This window comes from Peromyscus maniculatus, chromosome 20 (genome assembly GCF_049852395.1).
Source record: "Peromyscus maniculatus bairdii isolate BWxNUB_F1_BW_parent chromosome 20, HU_Pman_BW_mat_3.1, whole genome shotgun sequence".
In the NCBI taxonomy this organism is placed as follows: domain Eukaryota; kingdom Metazoa; phylum Chordata; class Mammalia; order Rodentia; family Cricetidae; genus Peromyscus; species Peromyscus maniculatus.
The window spans coordinates 53,242,156-53,262,344 of record NC_134871.1 but is presented as its reverse complement, the minus strand read 5'-3'; the positions used below and the strand labels follow the sequence as shown (position 1 = coordinate 53,262,344).

Here is a 20,189-nt window from a genome sequence, read left to right as displayed (position 1 = left end):
CTTCTACCAACCCCAAAGCTAAGAGTCATGAGTAGCAGCATCTTGAGCAAATAGAATGGCTCCCCACCCCCACCTCACTGCACCCAGCTCTCTGGTGTACCCACCAAAGTATTTTAAAGTTGCCCTGATTTATGACTTTCTTTGTTCAGTAAAATTGTCAAACACTTGATGGAACTGCCTCCCTGTAGGAATGTGGAATTGGGGGTGACCTGAATTGGCGTTCCCAGGTCATGGTCACTCAGAATGGCTCCAGAATGAACTGTCTCTTATTCCTTTAAGGGAAGAGCTGTGGGGTTTGTGTCAAAACACTTGATCATCTCTTTTGTGGCACCATTTGCCACACGCTTCAATTTTACATATAATCTAGACTCCCACAAGACATCTTTTGTGCTGTAATTAACCTGACCAAGCAACCTATCCAGTCTGTCTGTCTGTCTGTCAGTCTGTCACTATGTCTTCCTCCTCTCCCTCCTCCTTCTCCTCCTCTTTCTTGAAATTGGGCTCATTTTTCCATCCTGCCTAAAGCTTTCCCTTTGTAGATCACTTAGTAAGAGTATGCTGATTGCTCATCCTGAGTTTCTGATGTTTTAGAGTTCCTTCATCAGACTGCATTCAGGGCACCATGTTAAACCTAGTCACCTACCACCCAAGGCTCCTCTGAGCTGTGATAATTTTCCAGACTTGCCTTGCATTATTATTATTATTATTATCATTATCATTATTATATTATCATTTCCATTGTTTTTTGAGGACCATGGCTAATTTTTGAGAATTCCTGACCAGGATTAATTTCAATTAAATAATTCTCTCTCTCTCTCTCTCTCTCTCTCTCTCTCTCTCTCTCTCTCTCTCTCTCTCTCTCTCTGTGTGTGTGTGTGTTAAACATTCCAATAATTTGTGGGCTTAAGAAACTCAGAAGATCCAAAGTAGGATAAGCACAAAATCAGAAACCCCAGATCAGAGAGCAGTGCTAGCCATGCTCCACGTGGCCATGCGGCTGTCAGCAGGAATGACGGAGCTGGAGGACAGTGGGACACACTAGAGGGGAGACTGGGCACAAAGTCAGAGCCCCGCCAGCTTGGAGCTTCGTGTCCAGCCTCCATTTAAGAATGGAGACAAATGGATGTCTTCAGCTTAAACAAGTAAAACAGAAGGGAGGCAAGCCTCAGGTAACTCACTGCAGGTCCATCTCGGCACCAGTCATGCTGCAGGAAGTTCCCAAACTCAAGGAACGGGATGCTGTGAAGATGCGGATGCTCCCCACGAGGAGTAGAGCATGAGAAGGGTCAGCAGGAGATGCCCAGTGGTTAAAGCACTTGCCATTTAGGCATGAGCACTGGAGTGCACATTCCCCAAATCCCACATAAATACTGTGTGAGCATGGCCGCCTGTAATGTCTGCCTTGGCAGAGGCAGGCAGATCTCTGTGAGTTCAAGTCCAGCCTCACATACTTGAGTTCCAGGATAGCCAGTGCTGTATAGAGACCCTGTCTCAAAAAAAAAAAAAAAACAGGGAGGGAGGGAGGGAGGGAGGGAGGGAGGGAGGGAGGGAGAGGGAGAGGGAGAGGGAGAGGGAGAGGGAGAGGGAGAGGGAGAGGGAGAGGGAGAGGGAGAGGGAGAGGGAGAGAGAGAGAGAGAGAGAGAGAGAGAGAGAGAGAGAGACTGAGACTCTGCCTCAAGAGAAAAGGAGTTGGGACCTGGAAAGATGGCTCAAAGGTTAAGAGCATTGACTGTCCAGAGGACCTGAGTTCAATTCCCAGCAACCACATGGTGGCTCACAACCATCTGTAATGAGATCTGGTGCCCTTTTCTGGTATGCAGGCATACATGCAGACAGAACACTGTATATATAATAAATAAATCTTAAAAGAAAAAGGAAGAAAGGAAGGAAGGAAGGAAGGAAGGAAGGAAGGAAGGAAGGAAGGAAGGAAGGAAGGAAAGGAATTAAGGATAATTCCCAGTATCCATCTCACACACATGTGCCCCCACACATGCACATGGCACATGGACGTGGAAATGGAGAGCAGTTGGCTACATGTGAAAGGCTACTCTTAATGTACAGAATGCACAGGAGTGTTGGAGGCTGAAAACGACAGCCTTGCCTTGGAGAATTTACTATAGATGTAAATGACAGCAAATGACAGCGTGGCAGAAGGGACAGCAGGGGCCCCAAGCGCTCCCAGGTTCCTGCCTTGTGTGTGGAGTGATGTTCTCTAGAATGGTGCTTCTCAGCCTTCCTCACGCTGCGACCCTTTCATACAGTCCCTCATGTTGTGGGGACCCACCACCACCACCACAAAATTATTTTCACTGCTACTTCATAATCGTAATTTTACTACTGTTACGAATCATAATGTAAATATCTTTGTTTCCTGATGGTGACCCCTGTGGAAGGGTCATTTGACCCTAAAGGGATCATGACCCACAGGCTGAGAACCACTGCTCTCCATGGACTGTGCTGTGTAGTGTTGTAACCTCAAGAGAAAATGCCAAGATCATGACACAGAGGTGAAGCAAGCATGCCGCACAGGCCGACGTGTCCATTCTGCCCCAAGCAGAAAGGCCTGGGTCCCCTCAGCTGCTGTCACTGGGCACCTGTCACTCAGAGCACCAAAACCCCCACAATTCAATAAGTTATTGGGGCCCCAAGGAAGGCTCTCTCTGCGATGCAGGCTGTCCCAGGCGGGACCATTGGAAACGTTGGAAATGTCAGACAGGGGCTGGCCGGATAGCTCAGTTGGTAGACCACATGCCTTGCAAGCGTGAGGGCTGGAATTTGATTCCTAGAACCCATGTGAAAAGAGAAAAAAATATGGTGGCACACTCTCAGAATCCCAGTGTTGGGGAAGGAGGTATACATAGATCCCTGGGACTCACTGGCTAGCCAGTCTAGCCTACTTGGCTAGCAAAACCAAAAACATGTACGTATACACACACACACACACACACACACACACACACACACACACACACACGAAAGAAGGAAGGAAGAGATTTGATACTGGTTTGTCGCTCTTCAGTGGACTCTCAGGAGAGTGTCTCCCAGAGAAGCCAGGGTTTGGCTGGACAAAGGGTGTTCCGTCTGTTCACCAGGCTGTGGCTAAGCCCTGTTGCCTGTGAGTTGCTGGCAGGTGTTGAGGAGAAGTCTTCTGGATTGTGTTCATTGCAGACGAGAGGGGTGTGGGGTGCCTTGGGGGAGTTCAGTGCTTCTCCACAAAGCTTGCCAGTGAGGCCAGGCTTGCTCCGTGGTGCTCTGTGCCCCCGGGGAACTGCACACCCAGCCCAGTGGACAGGCTGTGGAAGGCTCCCACGCCTCCCTGGTTCTTCACAACCCTCCAGGCTGGGAAACATTTGCCTGCAGACATTTTCTTCCTCTCCATTGCATATGTTTTTGTGAAAGGACTAAGCGGGAGGACTTTGCGATGAATAATTCATGTGTGATTGTTTTCAAAATAGGAAGTTAGTTTTTCAAAGTGAGTAACCCTTCTATTCATTCCCGAGACCCATTGCCTCTGGGTGCTTCTGTGTGGGCTGCAGCTTTCTATCTAAATAGTCACTGTACCTCATGCTGGGACAGGCTCCTCTCCAGATCTGGGCCTGGGAAACACAGGCAGCGGATAGCGCACAGATGGTGTGGGATTCCCAGTCAAAGAATGACCTTGGAATTCAGCACTTCTCCTCAGTAATGCCACAACCCCTGGTCCCGCAGTCACACTATGGCCTGTTCACTGTGTACACACACACACACACATACACACACACACACACACACACACACACACGCACACGCACACGCACACGCACGCACGCACGCACGCATGCACGCACACATGCACGTGCATGCATGCATGTACACATACACTCACACAGGCATCCATGACCAAGACCAGGCCCCACAAACCAGGAAGGATGTATATCAGCCATCTTCCCACTGTTCACCTACAGCTCCCTGCATCCTCTTCCTGAAAACCAGAAAGGATGAGTGACACCCAGATAAACTGTGGCCCATCGTGTGCTCGGAGCTAAATCTAGACTGTGTAAGAGGTTCAGAGTCTGCAGCCGAATGGGGAGGAAGTACCTGAAAGCTCTCCACTGTATCCAGTCGGGGAGGGAGGAGAAACTGCTTTCTGAAGCCCCCTCTCATGGGGGCACATGAGAAAGGACCTGTTCAGATCCCTTCAGTGGCCTCCTGCACCCTCCCATTTGGTGGGGTCACAGATGTTTGCCAAGACTCCAGTTAGTCTTCCCGTGTGGCCGGTTAGGATTTGTGTGAGGACCCCCGGAGTCCCGCAACAGACAGCTCCCTCTTCCGCTGGGTGTGTACAGTCTACTTGGAACTCATCATTCTTCCTCCAGCCTGGGTTCCTTATTCCAAGAGTATACGGTGGTTTGTGATCAGAATCAGGTTTGAGGCCCAGCCCTGACACTCCCAGGTCAGGTGGCCAGGGCAAGTCAGCAGCCTCTGTGTCCAGATCTTTGTGCCAGCGTTCTGAGAGGCCCTTTCTCTGAGCTCCAAATAAGGTGAAATAGAGGGTGTCATAGAGGGCTCAGCACAGTGCATGGCCTGCAGTTAGAGAACAGTGTCACACAGGGAGCGTGGTGGATGGAGTCCAGCCCTGTCTTATGCCAGACTTTCTCCCACTGGCCCTCTGCTCCGGGCTTTGGGCAACACCAGAACCATCTGATGGTGTCAGCTTACGTCCATGTCTTCCCCATGCTGTGTGATCCTGAGAAAAGGAGGACACTAGTGCCAGGCTCCTGAGACACTTCTTTTCAATGCCAAGACTCAGTCCAAGCCCAGGGAGCAACGGAAGCAGGCTCAGTGGACCACATAGGAACATCCGGATGATAGTCCACAGAGCCAGGGAACTAGTGTCCACCAGAGGACCTGCCTCCTCGTGACGTCCCATGGCAGCTACTCCTGAGAGCAGGACCACAGATGGCCATGCTGATGTCTGTGCCGTGGCACCTGGCCTACGAACTCTTTCCCTGTACCGACTGGTGTAGGGCACCATGGAGAGGGCAGCACAGATGGCATTGTGTCCTGCTGGTGCCCCTGGACCTCCTGGGAATAAATTTCTTAATTAATTAGTTAATTAATTAATTGGTTTGGTTGGTTTTTTGTTTTTGTTTTTTTTTGTTTTTGGTTGTTTTTTGGTTTTTTGAGACAGGGTTTCTCTGTGTAGTTTTGGTGCCTGTCCTGGATCTCACTCTGTAGACCAGGCTGGCCTCAAACTCACAGAGATCTGCCTGCCTCTGCCTCCCGAAGTGCTGGGATTAAAGGTGTGCGCCACCACTGCCAGGCTTCTGGGAGTGAAGTTCAATAAAGCTTATACTCACATGCCGCCAGGGGTGGTCTCCCCGGTCTAGTCACACAGGCACTGGGCTACAGACACACCACCTTTCCCTACAGTCTTGCACACTCGGCCTCCAACAAACCTTCAACAGGTTGTCTGTCTGTCCCTGTCCCCAGTGAGTTCAACCTAGCGCACAGCCCCGTTCCGAACCTGGACTCTGAGGTCATTGTTAAGTAGGTCTCCACTCTCAGACCATAAACGCTGGCTGAACAGCAAGGACTGCGTCTTCTGTCCCCTGAACTGAGGGAGGCACCCTCCAGACAGACAGCTTCTGGATCGCCCCTGTCTACCCACTGACCCAAGGGCATCGTCTTACCCACAGCAGCTCAGCCAGTCAGTGTCTCCTAGGAAGGCGGCTTTGGGACCAGTCTGTCTCAGTGTTTATTATACAGGGTCATGTATTCCCTCCTCTGTTCCCCACCCACTCCACGCTATATGCACAAACGGAAGAGGAGGGTGTGTCTGTGTCAGAGCGAAGGGTCCAGAAACCACCTTTAGCAAGTAGACTCACACGGGGAAGGGCGAAATGGTGCCTGCGGGTGCCCCCCACCATCCGAGAGCCACACAGCCTTCCTCTGTGGGTCTTGATGAAACTTGGTGGACAACCTTCTTTTCCCTCCTGAAACTGCCTTTAGTGTGTGTGCCTTTGAGTCCTGGAAAACAAACATGAGAATAAGAAGACAGCTTACTAGAGTCAGAAGCCACCCGGGAGACAAGAGGCAGCTGGGCACCTTGGCTGGCAGGGCCTTGGCAAAGAGCAGCTGAGCTGTCTGTGTCTGAGTGTCATGCTCCCTGCTCCCTTTGTTTACTCACAAGCCCCACAAACAGGCCTGTGCCTCAGTCCAGGGACACAGAAGCCCGGCCCCACCCTCGGCAGCCAGGGGCGGGGTGGGAGGGGGCAGGTAAGTAATAATGGCTACTGGAGCCTGTGGAGGAACAGTGCAGTGTGGGATAGACACCCTAATGCTTCTCTCCCTCTGGCTCTCCTCGCCGCCAGGTCCTGGAGGAAATCGGGTTGCCTATGAATGACAGCCAGTTTGCGCAGCTGACCGCCAAGATAGGCTACAAGAAAGAAGGAATGAGCTACCAGGACTTCACCTCAGGATTTGAAGGTAGCTAGCCGGCAGGTGCTCGTGGATCTTGCTCCGATGGGGCCAGATGGCACCACAGGTCTTCCCTGGCAGTGCCATGGCCACCAGTTTGCTCATGTGGTAGCAGCCTCAGCTCAGAGGCCGAAGCCATCTTGGCCTAATTTTAGCTGTGCTTCAGCCTTTCACCAACTTAAACAGAACCTGGCCAGTGGGCTACAGACTTAGATGGTCCCAGAGTGCCTCCCCGGACCCGGCTCACAGCCTTTAAGACTTTCCTCCATAAAAAGGTGGCTCTCTGAGGGCCAGGGATGCCGCTGAACACAAGCATTCTGGTCTGGCATGCCCAAGGCCTGGGTTCAAACCAGCAATACTGGGGAGAAACACACACACACACACACACACACACACACACACACACACACACACACACACACAACCAGAAGACAGGTATATGTAATTAACAGTGCCACCCACAGGTGCCTCCCTCTTCACAGGTGGGGATACAGACATTCTAGAAGAGTTAGACAAATACCCAAGACCACCTAGGCATGTCCTGCCCCAACTCCAATGGTCCTTAAAAAGTTGGGAACTAAATTTCGTGTCATGAGGGAAGGCCGAGCTGAGTCACCTCCTCGGCCACCTGTGCCTCCTGCTCTCTTTGAGGCAGTTGAGGGCAGACAGTGTGGTCTCTCAAGAGAGCAGAAAAAGCTGGGCCTCTGACACAGCTACCCAGTTCATGTACAGGGTCACAAGAGCACACTTCTCATGGCTACAAGAAACCTGCGGGGTGGCTAGCCGGGCAGCTCTCGTGACCCTAGGCACATGTCTCTTCCCCTGTCACTGGCTTTGAAGGGTGACTTTATTGCCTGTGGAGAGCATGCCCCAGCCAGCACCCCTACTCACGCACCAAAAGACGGGTCTTACTCCCGTGGCAGGAAAAGGCTCTGGACGGCAGGGACAGTTTAAAATGCTGTCACCTTCTGTCTGTCTTGACACCCTTGAAGGGAAGTGTGGGAAGGAAAGAATCCTTGAGGCATCTCTGCTGGGCAGGTGCAGCCTTCTCTGGGCAGGGTGAATAGGTCATTTGCCTGAGACCCAAGCTGGGAGTGCTGTACCTACCCTCCTCTTCCTGGCCTCCCTCTCCCTGGCCTGTCCCTGCCACTTTGAGTAGCCTGTTGTCCTCTACTAGGCCCGACAGGGCCAGATGCTTGAGGAAGGGGAAGTCATGCACCAGCAACCTTAGGTAGGCTGTGTGTGTGTGTGTCAGTGGTGGTCATTATAGAGAGATTCGATCAAGTCATCTGCCAAGCAGTAACCAGCCCCAATGTGAGGTGAAGAAAGAAGTTGGGGAGCCCTGACCCCACCCTGCCACCTCCCAAAGACCCCACATGTTCCTGCAACCATGTCCTAGAATGTGTAGTAGGATGACCCCAGCCTGGTGAGCATAGGCTGAGTGAGGAGGATATAACTGGCCGTCAAGTTTCACAAGTTCTCGCCATGCGATCCCGAGTGCTGCCTGGAGCAGCCAGGGACCCTGTGAGCGGCATCTCTAGCACACCATACGCTTCCTCGCACTGAAAGGAGGCATGAAAATCTGGTTTTTCATGTAGTTGGATGGGTCTAACTCTAGGACCCCCTCCCCCGAGTTCCTCTGTCATCTGAACGGGATAGGTAAGGGGCCTCTTTGCAAGGGGCATGCCCACTGGTTATGTAGTGAGCTCAGAATCCAAGCACTCCCACAGTTCCACTCCATCTCTCACCAAATGAGTACCACAGGCTCACCATAGGCCATGATCTCTGCTAAGTGCCTGGGGTGGCAGATGTGCTCCCTGATAGAGAATTGTATTATATAGAAATGATAGAATAAAAGGGTAGATTATTGAATCCACTCTGAAAAGATAAAAAGAGGATATAGATATAAGATTATTAAATCTACTCTGAAAAAATAGAGAAATGATAGAATAAAGGGTAAATTATTGAATCTACTTTGAAAAGAAAAAAGGGAGAATATGGATATGACAGGATTAAAAAGGTAATTATTGAATCTATTTTTGAAAAGCAACTACTAGTTTTAAATATTTTACATTGGATTGGATTTTGTATATTGTTTCCAAATTATGTATATTAATACAAGTTTGAACTTGATTTTGTTAGAGAATACTGTACATATATTTCTATTCTTGTCCAAGGTATTGTACCTGTACAGCTCATTTAACAAGGTAATGCAAATTGCTAGTCCTTGAAAGTTATTAACTAATTAGGATATAAAGAAAAGCAAGTTAGTAGTTAGTCACCTATTACAATCGAACTTGTAGTCATGTTAGGTATGTTTTCAAGGTCAAACAGAAATATGTCTTAGATATACAGGTTATCTTCAAACACTTCAGAGATCTACACTTCAGAATATGGCATTTAAGATGTTTTAATAACATAGATTCTTTTTTTTGTGATATATATTTTTTATTTTACAATACCAATCAGTTCTACATATCAGCCATGGGTTCCCCTATTCTCCCCCCTCCCACGCCCTCCCCTTACCCCCAGCCCACCCTCCATTCCCACCTCCTCCAGGACAAGTCCTCCCCCGAGGACTGTGATCAACTTGGTAGACTCAGTCCAGGGAGGTCCAGTCCCTTCCTCCCAGACTAAGCCAAGTGTCCCTGCATAAGTTCCTGGTTTCAAACAGCCAACTCATGGAATGAGCACAGGACTTGGTCCCACTGCCTAGATGCCTCCCAAACTGATCAAGCCAATCAACTGTCTCACCTATTCAGAGGGCCTGATCCAGCTGGGAGCCCCTCAGCCTTTGGTTCATAGTTCATGTGTTTCCATTCATTTGGCTATTTTTTTTTCAATAATTGAGTAAAACTGAAATTTATTATATGCCACAGTCGTCCTAGGGACCTCCATGCTATATATATAGCCTCTATGGTTCTATGGGTTGTGGTCTGATTGTTCATTTTATATCTAGAATCCACCAATGAGTGAGTACATACCATAACTGTCTTTCTGGGTTTGGGTTACCTCACTCAGGATGGTATTTTCTAGTTCCATCCATTTGCCTGCAAATTTCATGCTTTCATTGTTTTTCTCTGCTGAGTAGTACTCCATTGTGTATATGTACCACATTTTTTTCATCCATTCTTCCGTTGATGGGCATCTAGGTTGTTTCCAGGTTCTGGCTATTACAAATAGTGCTGCTATGAACATAGCTGAGCATGTATCTTTATGGTACGTATCAGCATTCTTTGGGTATATGCCCAAGAGTGGGATGGCTGGGTCTTGAGGTAGTTCGATTCCTAATTTTCTGAGAAACCGCCATACTGATTTCCACAGTGGTTGTACAAGTTTACATTCCCACCAACAGTGGAGGAGTGTTCCCTTTGCTCCACATCCTTGCTCCACATCCTCTCCAACATTGGTTGTCATTGGTGTTTTTGATCTTAGCCATTCTAACAGGTGTAAGATGGTATCTCAGAGTCGTTTTGATTTGCATTTCTCTGATGATTAAGGATGTTGAGCATTTCTTTAAATGTCTTTCAGCCATTTGTAGTTCTTGTTTTGTGAATTCTCTGTTTAGCTCTTTAGCCCATTTTTTAATTGGACTGTTCAGTGCTTTGATGTCTAGTTTCTTGAGTTCTTTATATATTGTGGAGATCAATCCTCTGTCAGATGTGGGGTTGGTGAAGATCTTTTCCCAATCTGTTGGCTGTCTTTTTGTCTTATTGACTGTGTCTTTTGCCCTGCAAAAGCTTCTCAGTTTTGAGAGGTCCCATTTATTAATGGTTGTGCTCAGGGTCTGTGCTGTCGGTGTTTTATTTAGGAAATGGTCTCCAGTGCCAATGCGTTCAAGAGTGCTTCCTATCTTCTTTTCTATTAAGTTTAGTGTAACTGGATTTATGTTTAGGTCTTTGATCCACTTGGACTTGAGTTTTGTGCATGGTGACAGATATGGATCTATTTGTAATCTTTTACATATTGACACCCAGTTATGCCAGCACCATTTGTTGAAGATACTTTCTTTGTTCCATTGTATAGTTTTGGCTCCTTTGTCAAAAACCAGGTGTTCATATGTGCATGGATTAATGTCAGGGTCTTCAATTCGATTCCATTGGTCCGTATGTCGGTTTTTATACCAGTACCAAGCTGTTTTTATTACTATAGCTCTATAGTAGAGTTTGAGGTCCGGGATGGTGATGCCTCCAAGGGTTGCTTTAATAGATTCTTTTTTTTTAATGACAATGAGACATGTCTGCTCCTAGCAGCACCAATCTACATCAGAGAAGATGATGAATATTGAAGAAACTCCTTATGGAGTTTATTTTCTTTGTGACAAGTTAGCCACTGGGCAAGAAAACGCCCTTTCCTGAATTGCTGACAGTATGCTGTCCAAAATGGACAAGCAGGACACAAAAGAAAGGACTGCCGAACCTTGTCAAGACAAGGTAGGAAGGCCCTTCAGAAAACCCTGCCTCACAGATGAGTCTGTCAGATATGCTAAGCCTGTAGGCTGAAGATGGATGCCCCAACATTGCAGAGGAACCTTGGGTAACTGTCCAGGCAGCCAGCTGTTTCTGTCATTTCTCACATTTTTTTTTGGAAGTTGCTTGTTTGCACTTCCTGCTTACTTAGTTAATATTATTTCCTTCTCAGGTCTCTGAGGGAGTTAAAGACTAGATAGTTATAGTTTTCCTTGTTAACAAATTCAGAAAAGAAACTCACTACAGAGGTATAAAGTGTTTAAGTTTGAAAGACATCAAATATAGTTTTCAGTTGGTAATACAAGTTAGGATAGAAAGTGAATTAGGTACATTTTGGACTCACCAAGATAGGATAGATAATGGAGCTTTTGTCTGAATTTGTCAAATGTCAATGGATATTGTTAATGTAATTCTTGACTATATATTATACATACTTACTATACTTATAATATATAGTTTTTTCTTATATTAGTTGTAACCTTATTTTATTCTTTTAGACAAAAAAAGGAGAAATGTGGTGATATATTGTATACCCTAATAAACTTGCCTGAGAATCAGAGGACAGAGCCAGCCACTAGATTAGATACAGAGGTCAGGCAATGGTGACACACCCCTTTAATCCCAGCACTTGAGATCTCATGCCTTTGCTTGGGAAGCACACATGCCTTTAATTCCAGGAATTTCTCTGCCCCAGGCAGGGCAGAGAAAGGTATATAAGGCGTGAGGAAACAGGAACTCACTCTCTTTAGGTTGAGGATTTCATAGAGGTAAGAACTAGCGGCTGACTGTTCTGCTTCTCTGATATTTCTGCTTTCACCCTGATATCTGGCTCTGGGTTTTTTAATTAAAAGACCATCTAAGATTCGAACAGCACTCCCTGCCCTCAGTCCCCTAGTCCAAGACTATGAGCTCTGTGATGTTGTTCTGGCTTGTCACTAGTGATGCCCCTGGCAAGGGCTTGGGGTAAGTTTGGCAAGGGCCTGGCAAGGACACAGTGGTGAGGAAAGCTTGCTGAATTCATAAGCAGGGACCAAATTTCATATCCTGTCTTTAGGACATGATTCTAGAGAGCAAAAGATGAGGCAGAAGTCTCCTCTGGCCCTGGGAATCAGGCGATGAACCAAGGAAGGACAGAATCACAGGACAGGTGTACACACCAAGAGTACTAAGTGCCATGTGTCCCCATGGTGTAGAAACCATGCTCCCTTTGAGATAAGAGCCTTTCTAAGACATGTTGGGGGTAAAGAAGGTGGGTCCTGATAAGAACAGTGCTGAGCTGGGACCATGGGACGCCATGCCATGTGGGGTAATCTTACTCAACCAGGTTTCAGAAGGGAAGTAGACACAGAGGGGTGGGTGCAGAGCTAATGGAAGTCTCCCACTTGATATCCCTTCAGACACTAAGCTGAGTGGACTGGAAACTGCCTCACTGCAGCCACGCACTACCTCAAAAACAAAGGTGGATGACCACTTCATATCCGCGGAAGAATGCCTGAGACTCTTCCCCAAGAAGCAGAAGGAGTTGTTCTCGGTAACATGTGATCCTCTATATCATAGCTTCTCTAAGGCTCCACCCTGCTCCCCACCCCACAGCTCACATATGTGTGAGTTCTGGTATCCAGTCAGGCCCAGCAGCTCCAGGCGACACACAGAGACAGGGACTGGCCTGGGGTGGAGTGGGGAGCCTAACCTTGGGGCCCCAACCCTGCTGAAATGCCTAGTCAACACTGATGGTAGAAAAAAGGAACCCCTCTTTTCAGGGGGTGTGGCCACCCATGGGACAGTGGACTCAGGATCCTATACACACCTGCTTGCACTTATTCACTCACCAAACAAATGTTGCGTGCTCACTGCATGCGGAGTCTACACTGAATGTTTGAGTACCCTGCCTGGAGTCTTCTCTTTGTCCAAGACACAGACAGTGAGTAGCAACTCATAGACACTGTGGCTGGCTGCTGAGGGGGTTTTGGTTGAGTACTGTGGGACAACAAGGCAGAGCCCTTTAAGGTGGACTACCCAGAGGAGGAAGGGGCCCCTGCGCCAACTCTGAAGCCCAAATCAAATGCTTGCTTATCTTCCACCTGATCACCTGGCTGGCAAGGACAGTTGTGCCAGCATGCCAGTGGCTGCATGGTCTCTGCAGGTCCAGGCTTGTGCACCAGCACCCCGTTCCTTTAGTGGGCAGAATGAAGCAGGCCCGCAGGAAGAGGGCATGGTACCTGTCTACGCTCCGTTTTCCACCGCACAGTCTGCAGCTAACCTTGCAGGGTGCTCCATCCACACGTGGCTCTACTCAGTCACCGGCTTCACCCTGGCTGCTCACTCTGGTTCTGCTCTGGCATGGCCCCCATCTCACTCGTACCTTCTGTCCCTTTCCTGGGCAGCCCCTCCTCTCCTTTGGGACAGCTTTGGCCACCTCATCTTCCTGTCACCCTTAGGCCCTCGCATGAGCCCCATGGATCTGCTGGCCCTCAGGGCACTGAGCCCGCATGCCATTAGAAGCAGCTTGATCCAGGATCCCTATCATTCCTTCACCACAGTACCCCAAGTGGCTGCCACCTGCTTGCCATACAGGGTGATCAGTGCTTAGTTGGTGATTAAGTGAGGCTTTACGTCACGTGCCAGGTGGAGAACACATGTGCTTATTTTCGTCTCCACCCACCCAATCCAGTGCATGCTGAGGAAACTGATGGTCAGAGATGGAGAGAAATTTACCCCAAGCCCAATACCTATTGAAGGCCATAGCCAGGAACTGAAGTACCTCTGTTCAGGTGCCAGGCCTGTGTGCTGATACTTGGGGTTGTTGTGCTGGGGAGGGGTCATGCAGAGATGAGGAGTGACTGAAGTTTGTAAACTTGGGAGGATTGATTATAGGAACCGGGACCTCCATTGTGCCTGTGGCACCGCACTGAAGGCTGGTGGGACCCTGGTCTCACCCCAGCTGCTGTGCTGTGCATCACATTGGAGTGCTATTACTTGCCTCCTGTCTTTCCTCCCCGGCACTGTGAGAGGGACATATGTCAAGGGCTGTGTTTTGGCTGCACCCAGAGGAGAGTTAGCATCTGACAGGTACCCAGAGCATACTCTTAGCCTCATTTATCCAACCAGCTTTATCATCTATGACTGTGGGGCATTGCTCTGGGAGCTGGGGCTCCAGCCGGACAGATGGGAGCACACGTCTTGTGCTCACAAGTCATCCTGCAGGCAGAGGCAAGGGGCGAGACAGAAACAGACTTCGCAGGCACTGTGACTATGGAGGAAGGGCTCACCAGCATGGCCCGAGGCAGCCTTGGGTGTCAACGAGCAGCAGGGGGAAGGTGGGAAGGGATGAGGTTCATAAGTTGGGCTCTCTATAAGGGAGACACAGAACACAGGGGATGGACAGCATAGGGCTCAGGGATAGCCTGGTGTAGATGAGAAAGTAGCCACGATTCTGTCAGATTCCCGGGGGCCCAGGGCTGTAGGTGGGATTGAGGCAGTTAGGCGTGAAGGGTAGGTTCCAGGTTCAGAGAGCAAGTGGAATGGAACACATTCTTGAGACATGAAAGGGAGGACTTGGGACTCTGAGTATGTGGTCTGAGCAATTACTAAGAACAAGCTACCATCTACGGAGGCGAGAGGCCTGTGAGGGTCAAGCAAGAGGCTTGCCTTTGGCCTTGTTCAGTCTGGACATCTGAGCATCTTGAGTATGGGAAACTCAGAGCCAGACTTAGAGGGAAGCAGTGAACAGATGAGTCTGCAGCCCCACTAAGTACCCCCCCCCTCCGTGACAGAGCCCCTTCTCCTCTGGATGGCAGTGACTCTAAGGCAGAGCCAGAGTCATCTAAACAGTCCCCAAGGTGTTCAGCACAGTGACTGCACATAGTAATGTTTGGTGACTGAATCAGTGAACAAACTCAGCTGGAACTTTCCACCAAATCCCAGAGCCTCTAATTAGACACTGACATGGAACAATCCAAACTCAATGTTCTGAACAACTCCTACTGGGGAGCTGCAGAGTGAGGGGACCAGGGTGGTGCCTCGAAGACCCCAGACAGGTTCCCGAGGGAGAGCTGTGTGAGGGACCCACAGACACAAGGGTACTAAAACCATGCCCACAGCATTGCAAGGCAGAGGTACAAGGCACACTGTGGCCACAATGCAGGTGTTGGTCCAGAAAGAGGCTCATACTTGCTTTCTGACTTTAGGTGACAGACCCAGTGACGAACAGCATTCTAGGGCACTCACTAAACATGCCAAGGGACCGCTAAAGTGTGGCACATTCTTTAGCCACTTTACAGAGGAAGAAACGAAGGATGGCAAGGGCAGATGCCTTGCCCCAAGCCACACTGGTAGTAAGAGGGTGTGACAAGTAGTCTGCTATGGGGTGTACCAGCAGTTAAGTCACAAGTCCCCAGTGACCCTTGGACCTGTTTCTTCATATGCAAAATCCATGGGAATCATGGAGCCTCTGGGCAGCACCATGGACAGAGCAGTGGGCCTGTGCCCCGCCTGCGTTCCAGACAGAGCCCTGGTACATGTGGCTCCTGGGTGTGAAACCTGGCATAGGGTTTGCTGATTGGGAAAGAGAAGTGGCCAGACATTCCAAACACCCCAGGAAGCAGGGAGAGCCTTAAATTCTCTAGGAAGCCCCGCCTACTTTCCTGAGTCCACATACAGGTACAGAACCTGCAGCTGTCCCAAGCTGGCCACACTCTCCAACTCCTCCAAGTTGCCCACTCCCGGGAGAGGCATCCAAGGCCAGGAAGCCAGGAGTAGTGGGGTCCCCAGGAGCCACCGTGGGAACCCGTGTCTTTGCAGGGGGGGTGGCTTTGAGTGGTGAGTAGGTATGGAAGGGAAGTGTGTTGACGTGTGCGTTTTGTTTCTAGGACCCCTACTCTGCCTTCTTTAAAATAGACACTGACAGGGATGGCATAATCAACATGCATGATCTTCACAGATTGCTCCAGCAGCTACAGCTCAACATGAAGGACAGCGAGTTTGAGCGCTTCCTCTGCCTCCTGGGCTTGAGACTTAGTGTCACTCTAAACTTCCGAGAGTTTCAGAACCTCTGTGAGAACAGACCCTGGAAAGCAGACGAGGCACCTCAAAGGCAAATTAGGTAAGAAGGTGGTGTGCTCAGAGCCGTCGGTGTGTGCCAGCCTCTCCACCTGGAAGGCCAGCGGTTCTGCTGCAGCCACAGTGGAACACAAAAATGACCCTGGAGCCATCTTTTTTTTCCCCTGAGTTTAAGAACACACACACACACACACACACACACACACACACACACACACACACACATGCACGCATGCACTCACGCACGCACATGCACACATGCGCATGCACACACACACTGCATGGTAGGAGGAACAATTCAGAGAAGACATGCAAGTTTTTACCATGGGGCGTGGCTTCATAGCTCACTGCTTATTGTTCCAGGCTTTTTCTCATCAATGTAAATGCATACATGTACTTATTTGTCCATTTCTCTGCCTTGAGTTAGATGTGTACTTTCTACTCAGCCTCTCAAGTCTGAAACATTGGCAACCCCTGGACACACTCCATCATCTGAGACCACTGCAGGGTAGCTGAGGGCTTCACAGGAATAAGGCTCAAGTGCCCCTGGTCAAATAAATGCATGAACTGACACATAAATGGATGCCCCGTCTCCTCCTCAGCTTCAGATATCCATCCAGGCCAAATGTGACAGTTTAGGGATGCACAGAGCCATCCATGACAGTTTCTCGGGAGATGCAGGGACCTCCTTCCAGCCTGTCCTGGACAGTGGTACCTACATCCCGGCCTGACCCACAAGGCTTCACTCTGTCCAGAAGGAGAGTCTTGGTGCCCACTCACGCTTCCCTGTCTGAGTGAGTGTGGCTACCGGCTAAGGGATACCTGTCATAGAAGCATCCAATGACATCTGTATAAATCTGATGTCAAGCAGAGTACCTGGTCTGTCCTTGACAATCACTGCATCATCTTTTTAAAGCACGTGTGTGTTCATGTCTATGTACATATGGGCGTGTGTGTGTGTGTGTGTGTGTGTATGCATGTGTGCACATGTGTGTGGAGGTCAGAGATCAGCCTCAGAGGTCAACCTCAGGATGTTCCTGGGGAGCCATCCACCTTCTCTTTGAGATGGTGTGTCTCCCTGAACTCTGGGGCTCACTTCTAAGCTCGACTGTCTGGTCATTGAGCCCCAGAAATCCTCCTGTCTCCACCTTCCTAGCATTCGGTCACAAGCATGTACCACCATAGCTTTTTGCGTGGGTGCTGAGGCTCAAACTTGGGTCCTCACACTTATAAGGCAAGTCCTTACAGATGGAGACATCATCCCAGCGCATTACTCTTGACACATTGAGGGGGACTTCTGTCACCAGGTGCTAAAGGGCTGCAAACCACCAACCATACCTTCTGTCTAGGTGTGTGGAGCTGCCAGAGGTATGGCCCTGTACCAAACCCTGGTAATATTTGGAAAAGCTGCAGAAGACCTTTGACCATGTACTTGGTTTAATTCCCTGTGAATTTCTGGGTTTTATTGTAATTATTACTGGGGAGCAGGAAGCAAGAATATGACTGTAATCCCTTCCTAAGCAAAATGATCACACGACAATGTGAGCGGAATGCCTACATTCCTCACTCAGGTTCTAGAGGTGTTCATGTGAGATTTGATTGCTTAATATTGAAATGGAACCAAAACAGTCCTGCCAGGGAGAAAGGAGACGGCTCCGCTGTTAGGAGAATTTGCTGCTCACAGGGAGGACCTGAGTTTGGCTCCTAGGCTCACAACCACCTACAACTCCAGCTCCAGGGGATCCTGTACCTTCTTCTGGTCTCCATGGGGCATCCGTATTTACATGCATGTATCCACTCACAGACACACAGACACACACAGGCACACACACACACACACATACACGTACACACACACAATTAAGAATAAAGCTTGAGTGGCTGGAGAGATTAAGAGCCTGTTGCAGAGGACCTGATTTTGATTGTCAGTACCCACATTAGGTACCTCACAATCTCCAGGGAGATGTGGCATCTCTGGCCTCCTTGAGCATCAGTACTCACATGCACTTAACACAGACATATGCATGCTCACACGGATGTATAATTTAAAATAACAATAGTAATAATAATAATAATAATAATAAATACTGCTGAAGAGTATTTTGGAGAATGTTTGCAGAGTGAGTATAGAAAATGTCAACACACAGCACAGACTTAGCTGTCTAGTGATTTGTCTTGTTCACATCTGTTCACTTGTTGGATATTTGCAAAGGACCAGCTCAGTGCTGGGCACTGTTCTGGCCCTCAGGGGTGCAAATGTGAACAGGGCTCAAGGCTGCACCAGGAGCTCAGGATGGAAGCCGAGAGGGATACAGAAGTAAAGGGCCACACTGGAGCGCAAGGAGGGCAGAGACGGGTGTCCAGAAGAAGTGGGTACACTTGACTGGGCCTTGAAATGTGAGGAGGAACCTTTCAGTTGCTAGAAGGTTGTTCAAGGCCAGAGGACAGCATTGGCAGAAATCACAGAGCCGAGGTGCCGGGCACCTTCAGAAGATGCTGGTGGAGGCATGGCCACACAGTGGGACATGGCGGGGAGGAGTCGGGGGTCCATGCACGAGGCGGTTCCCCCTTCCCAGCAGCTAGGTAGGTTTCCATGCTGTGGGATGAAGGAATCAGATTTCCTTCTAGAGAGATCCTTCAGCAGCCCCAGAGTAGAGGATGGACCAGGGATTAGAGGCTGGATCCTAGTGGCACAGGACCAGGAGTCTGGGAGAGACAGATCTGAGACCAGAAGCAAGACCTGGCTTTAGAGTGCTGTCCCAGACAGACCCAGTGCTGTGCTTCAGGAGACCCCGTGGGCCCGGTCAGGAGGCATTCCTGTCTAGTCTTAGCGGGGAGGGACCTGGGTCTCAGAGAAGAGTTGGTGATGTGTTCCTAAGACCCCAAGGAGTGGTGGAAGGCAGGGAGGAGCACTGGTATCTCCACAAAGTCACCCGTTTCTAGAAACCCCCGTCCCTTGGTTGGGACCCCTGTGCTACAGACCTCTACTGCCCCATTTGAGAGTCTGCTGCTCTGTGAAAGAGAGGATGGCCTCTTGTTTGCTTCATAGCGCCAAGCACGGTCTCTCCCTTGTGGATACCCACTGGGATGGCTTGGCCCAGGGACCTCTCTCCCACTCAGCAGCCCTGGTCATCTCGCCACTCACCGCCACACAAGTGTATGCACTGTCATGGGTCCTTGTCACAAAGATAGACTGTACAGATTCTTGTCATGGAACGCTGTGCCGCCAAGTCTTTCCTGCTGGATGACCAACACAGAGAGCTGCCAGGTCTCCATGTGTCCTGGAAGATGCCATTCACTGTGTGTGTCCTTCCGCTCCTGTGAGCTGTGCCTCCCGTGGGGCTGTTCTACCTCTGACTCTCCCATGGCACTGAAGCCCCTTCCTATCTCACGGCTCATCCCCAGGCATCTGAGAACTGTGCATAAACTCTAACCCCACCCTCCAGAGGGGCGGCAGAGAACTCTTAAAGGCGCAGTGGAACCCTGGGCTCTGCAGTGAGGAACTATAAGGACAAGTTCACGGGGTTCCTGTCAGCACCCCCTCCGGCCAGGGAGATTCAGTCAGCTTTCTCCTTATTACGGCCTTTTCTTTCTTCTTAAGATATTTGTTTCTGTGTATGTGTGTGCGCGGGTGGGCTTCATGTATCTAGTAGGTATTACGTGTGTATGGGTTCCCATGGAGGACAGGAGGGTGTTGGGTCCTCTGAAGCGGGAATTACAGGCAGTTGTAAGCTGCCTGATATGGGTGCTGGGAATCCCCCCTTCCTCTCCCATCTGTTTCTTTACTTAGAACTTGCATGCACCCAGCCCTCTTGAAGGCTAGCCCTTCTCCCCTGGGCAAGCCTTTGGGCTGCCGCAGCCACCGTTGGCGCTCATGGGTTTCAGCGTTGTGCTCACTGGTGCATCTTTTACCTTCACAGTCTTTGAGGTTTTCTTGTTTGTTGGTTAATAACGGAACGGTGAGTCGTGTCCTGGGCGTTTGCAGTATTGCACCATGATACCCTGGGCCTTTTAGAACCCTCTGTGGCATGCTGACTGGTCGGCCTGCCTCAGTAGGCAGCTGACACTTGTCTCTTTAGCCTGAGGGTCCTGACCTTTCTCCTGGGGCTCCCGGATCCATCCAGCTATACAAGCCATGACAGTACTCCTTCAGGGACACTGTGGCTCACCCCAGGCCCAGGCCCAGCAGCAGCAGCTGGGCCA

At 49.7% G+C, this 20,189-nt stretch overlaps 1 protein-coding gene across 3 annotated transcripts in view; it reads left to right on the top strand.

Annotated features, from left to right (window-relative positions):
- Efcab6 (EF-hand calcium binding domain 6) overlaps positions 1-20,189 on the top strand; it is a 203,392-nt gene that overhangs the window by 125,959 nt on the left and 57,244 nt on the right. For all 3 annotated transcript variants that reach the window (XM_042264721.2, XM_042264722.2, XM_042264720.2), the window contains 3 exons: positions 6,354-6,468; positions 12,326-12,459; positions 15,797-16,029. In XM_042264721.2, the coding sequence (XP_042120655.1) occupies positions 6,354-6,468; positions 12,326-12,459; positions 15,797-16,029 (482 nt within the window). The remainder of the gene's footprint in view (positions 1-6,353; positions 6,469-12,325; positions 12,460-15,796; positions 16,030-20,189) is intronic.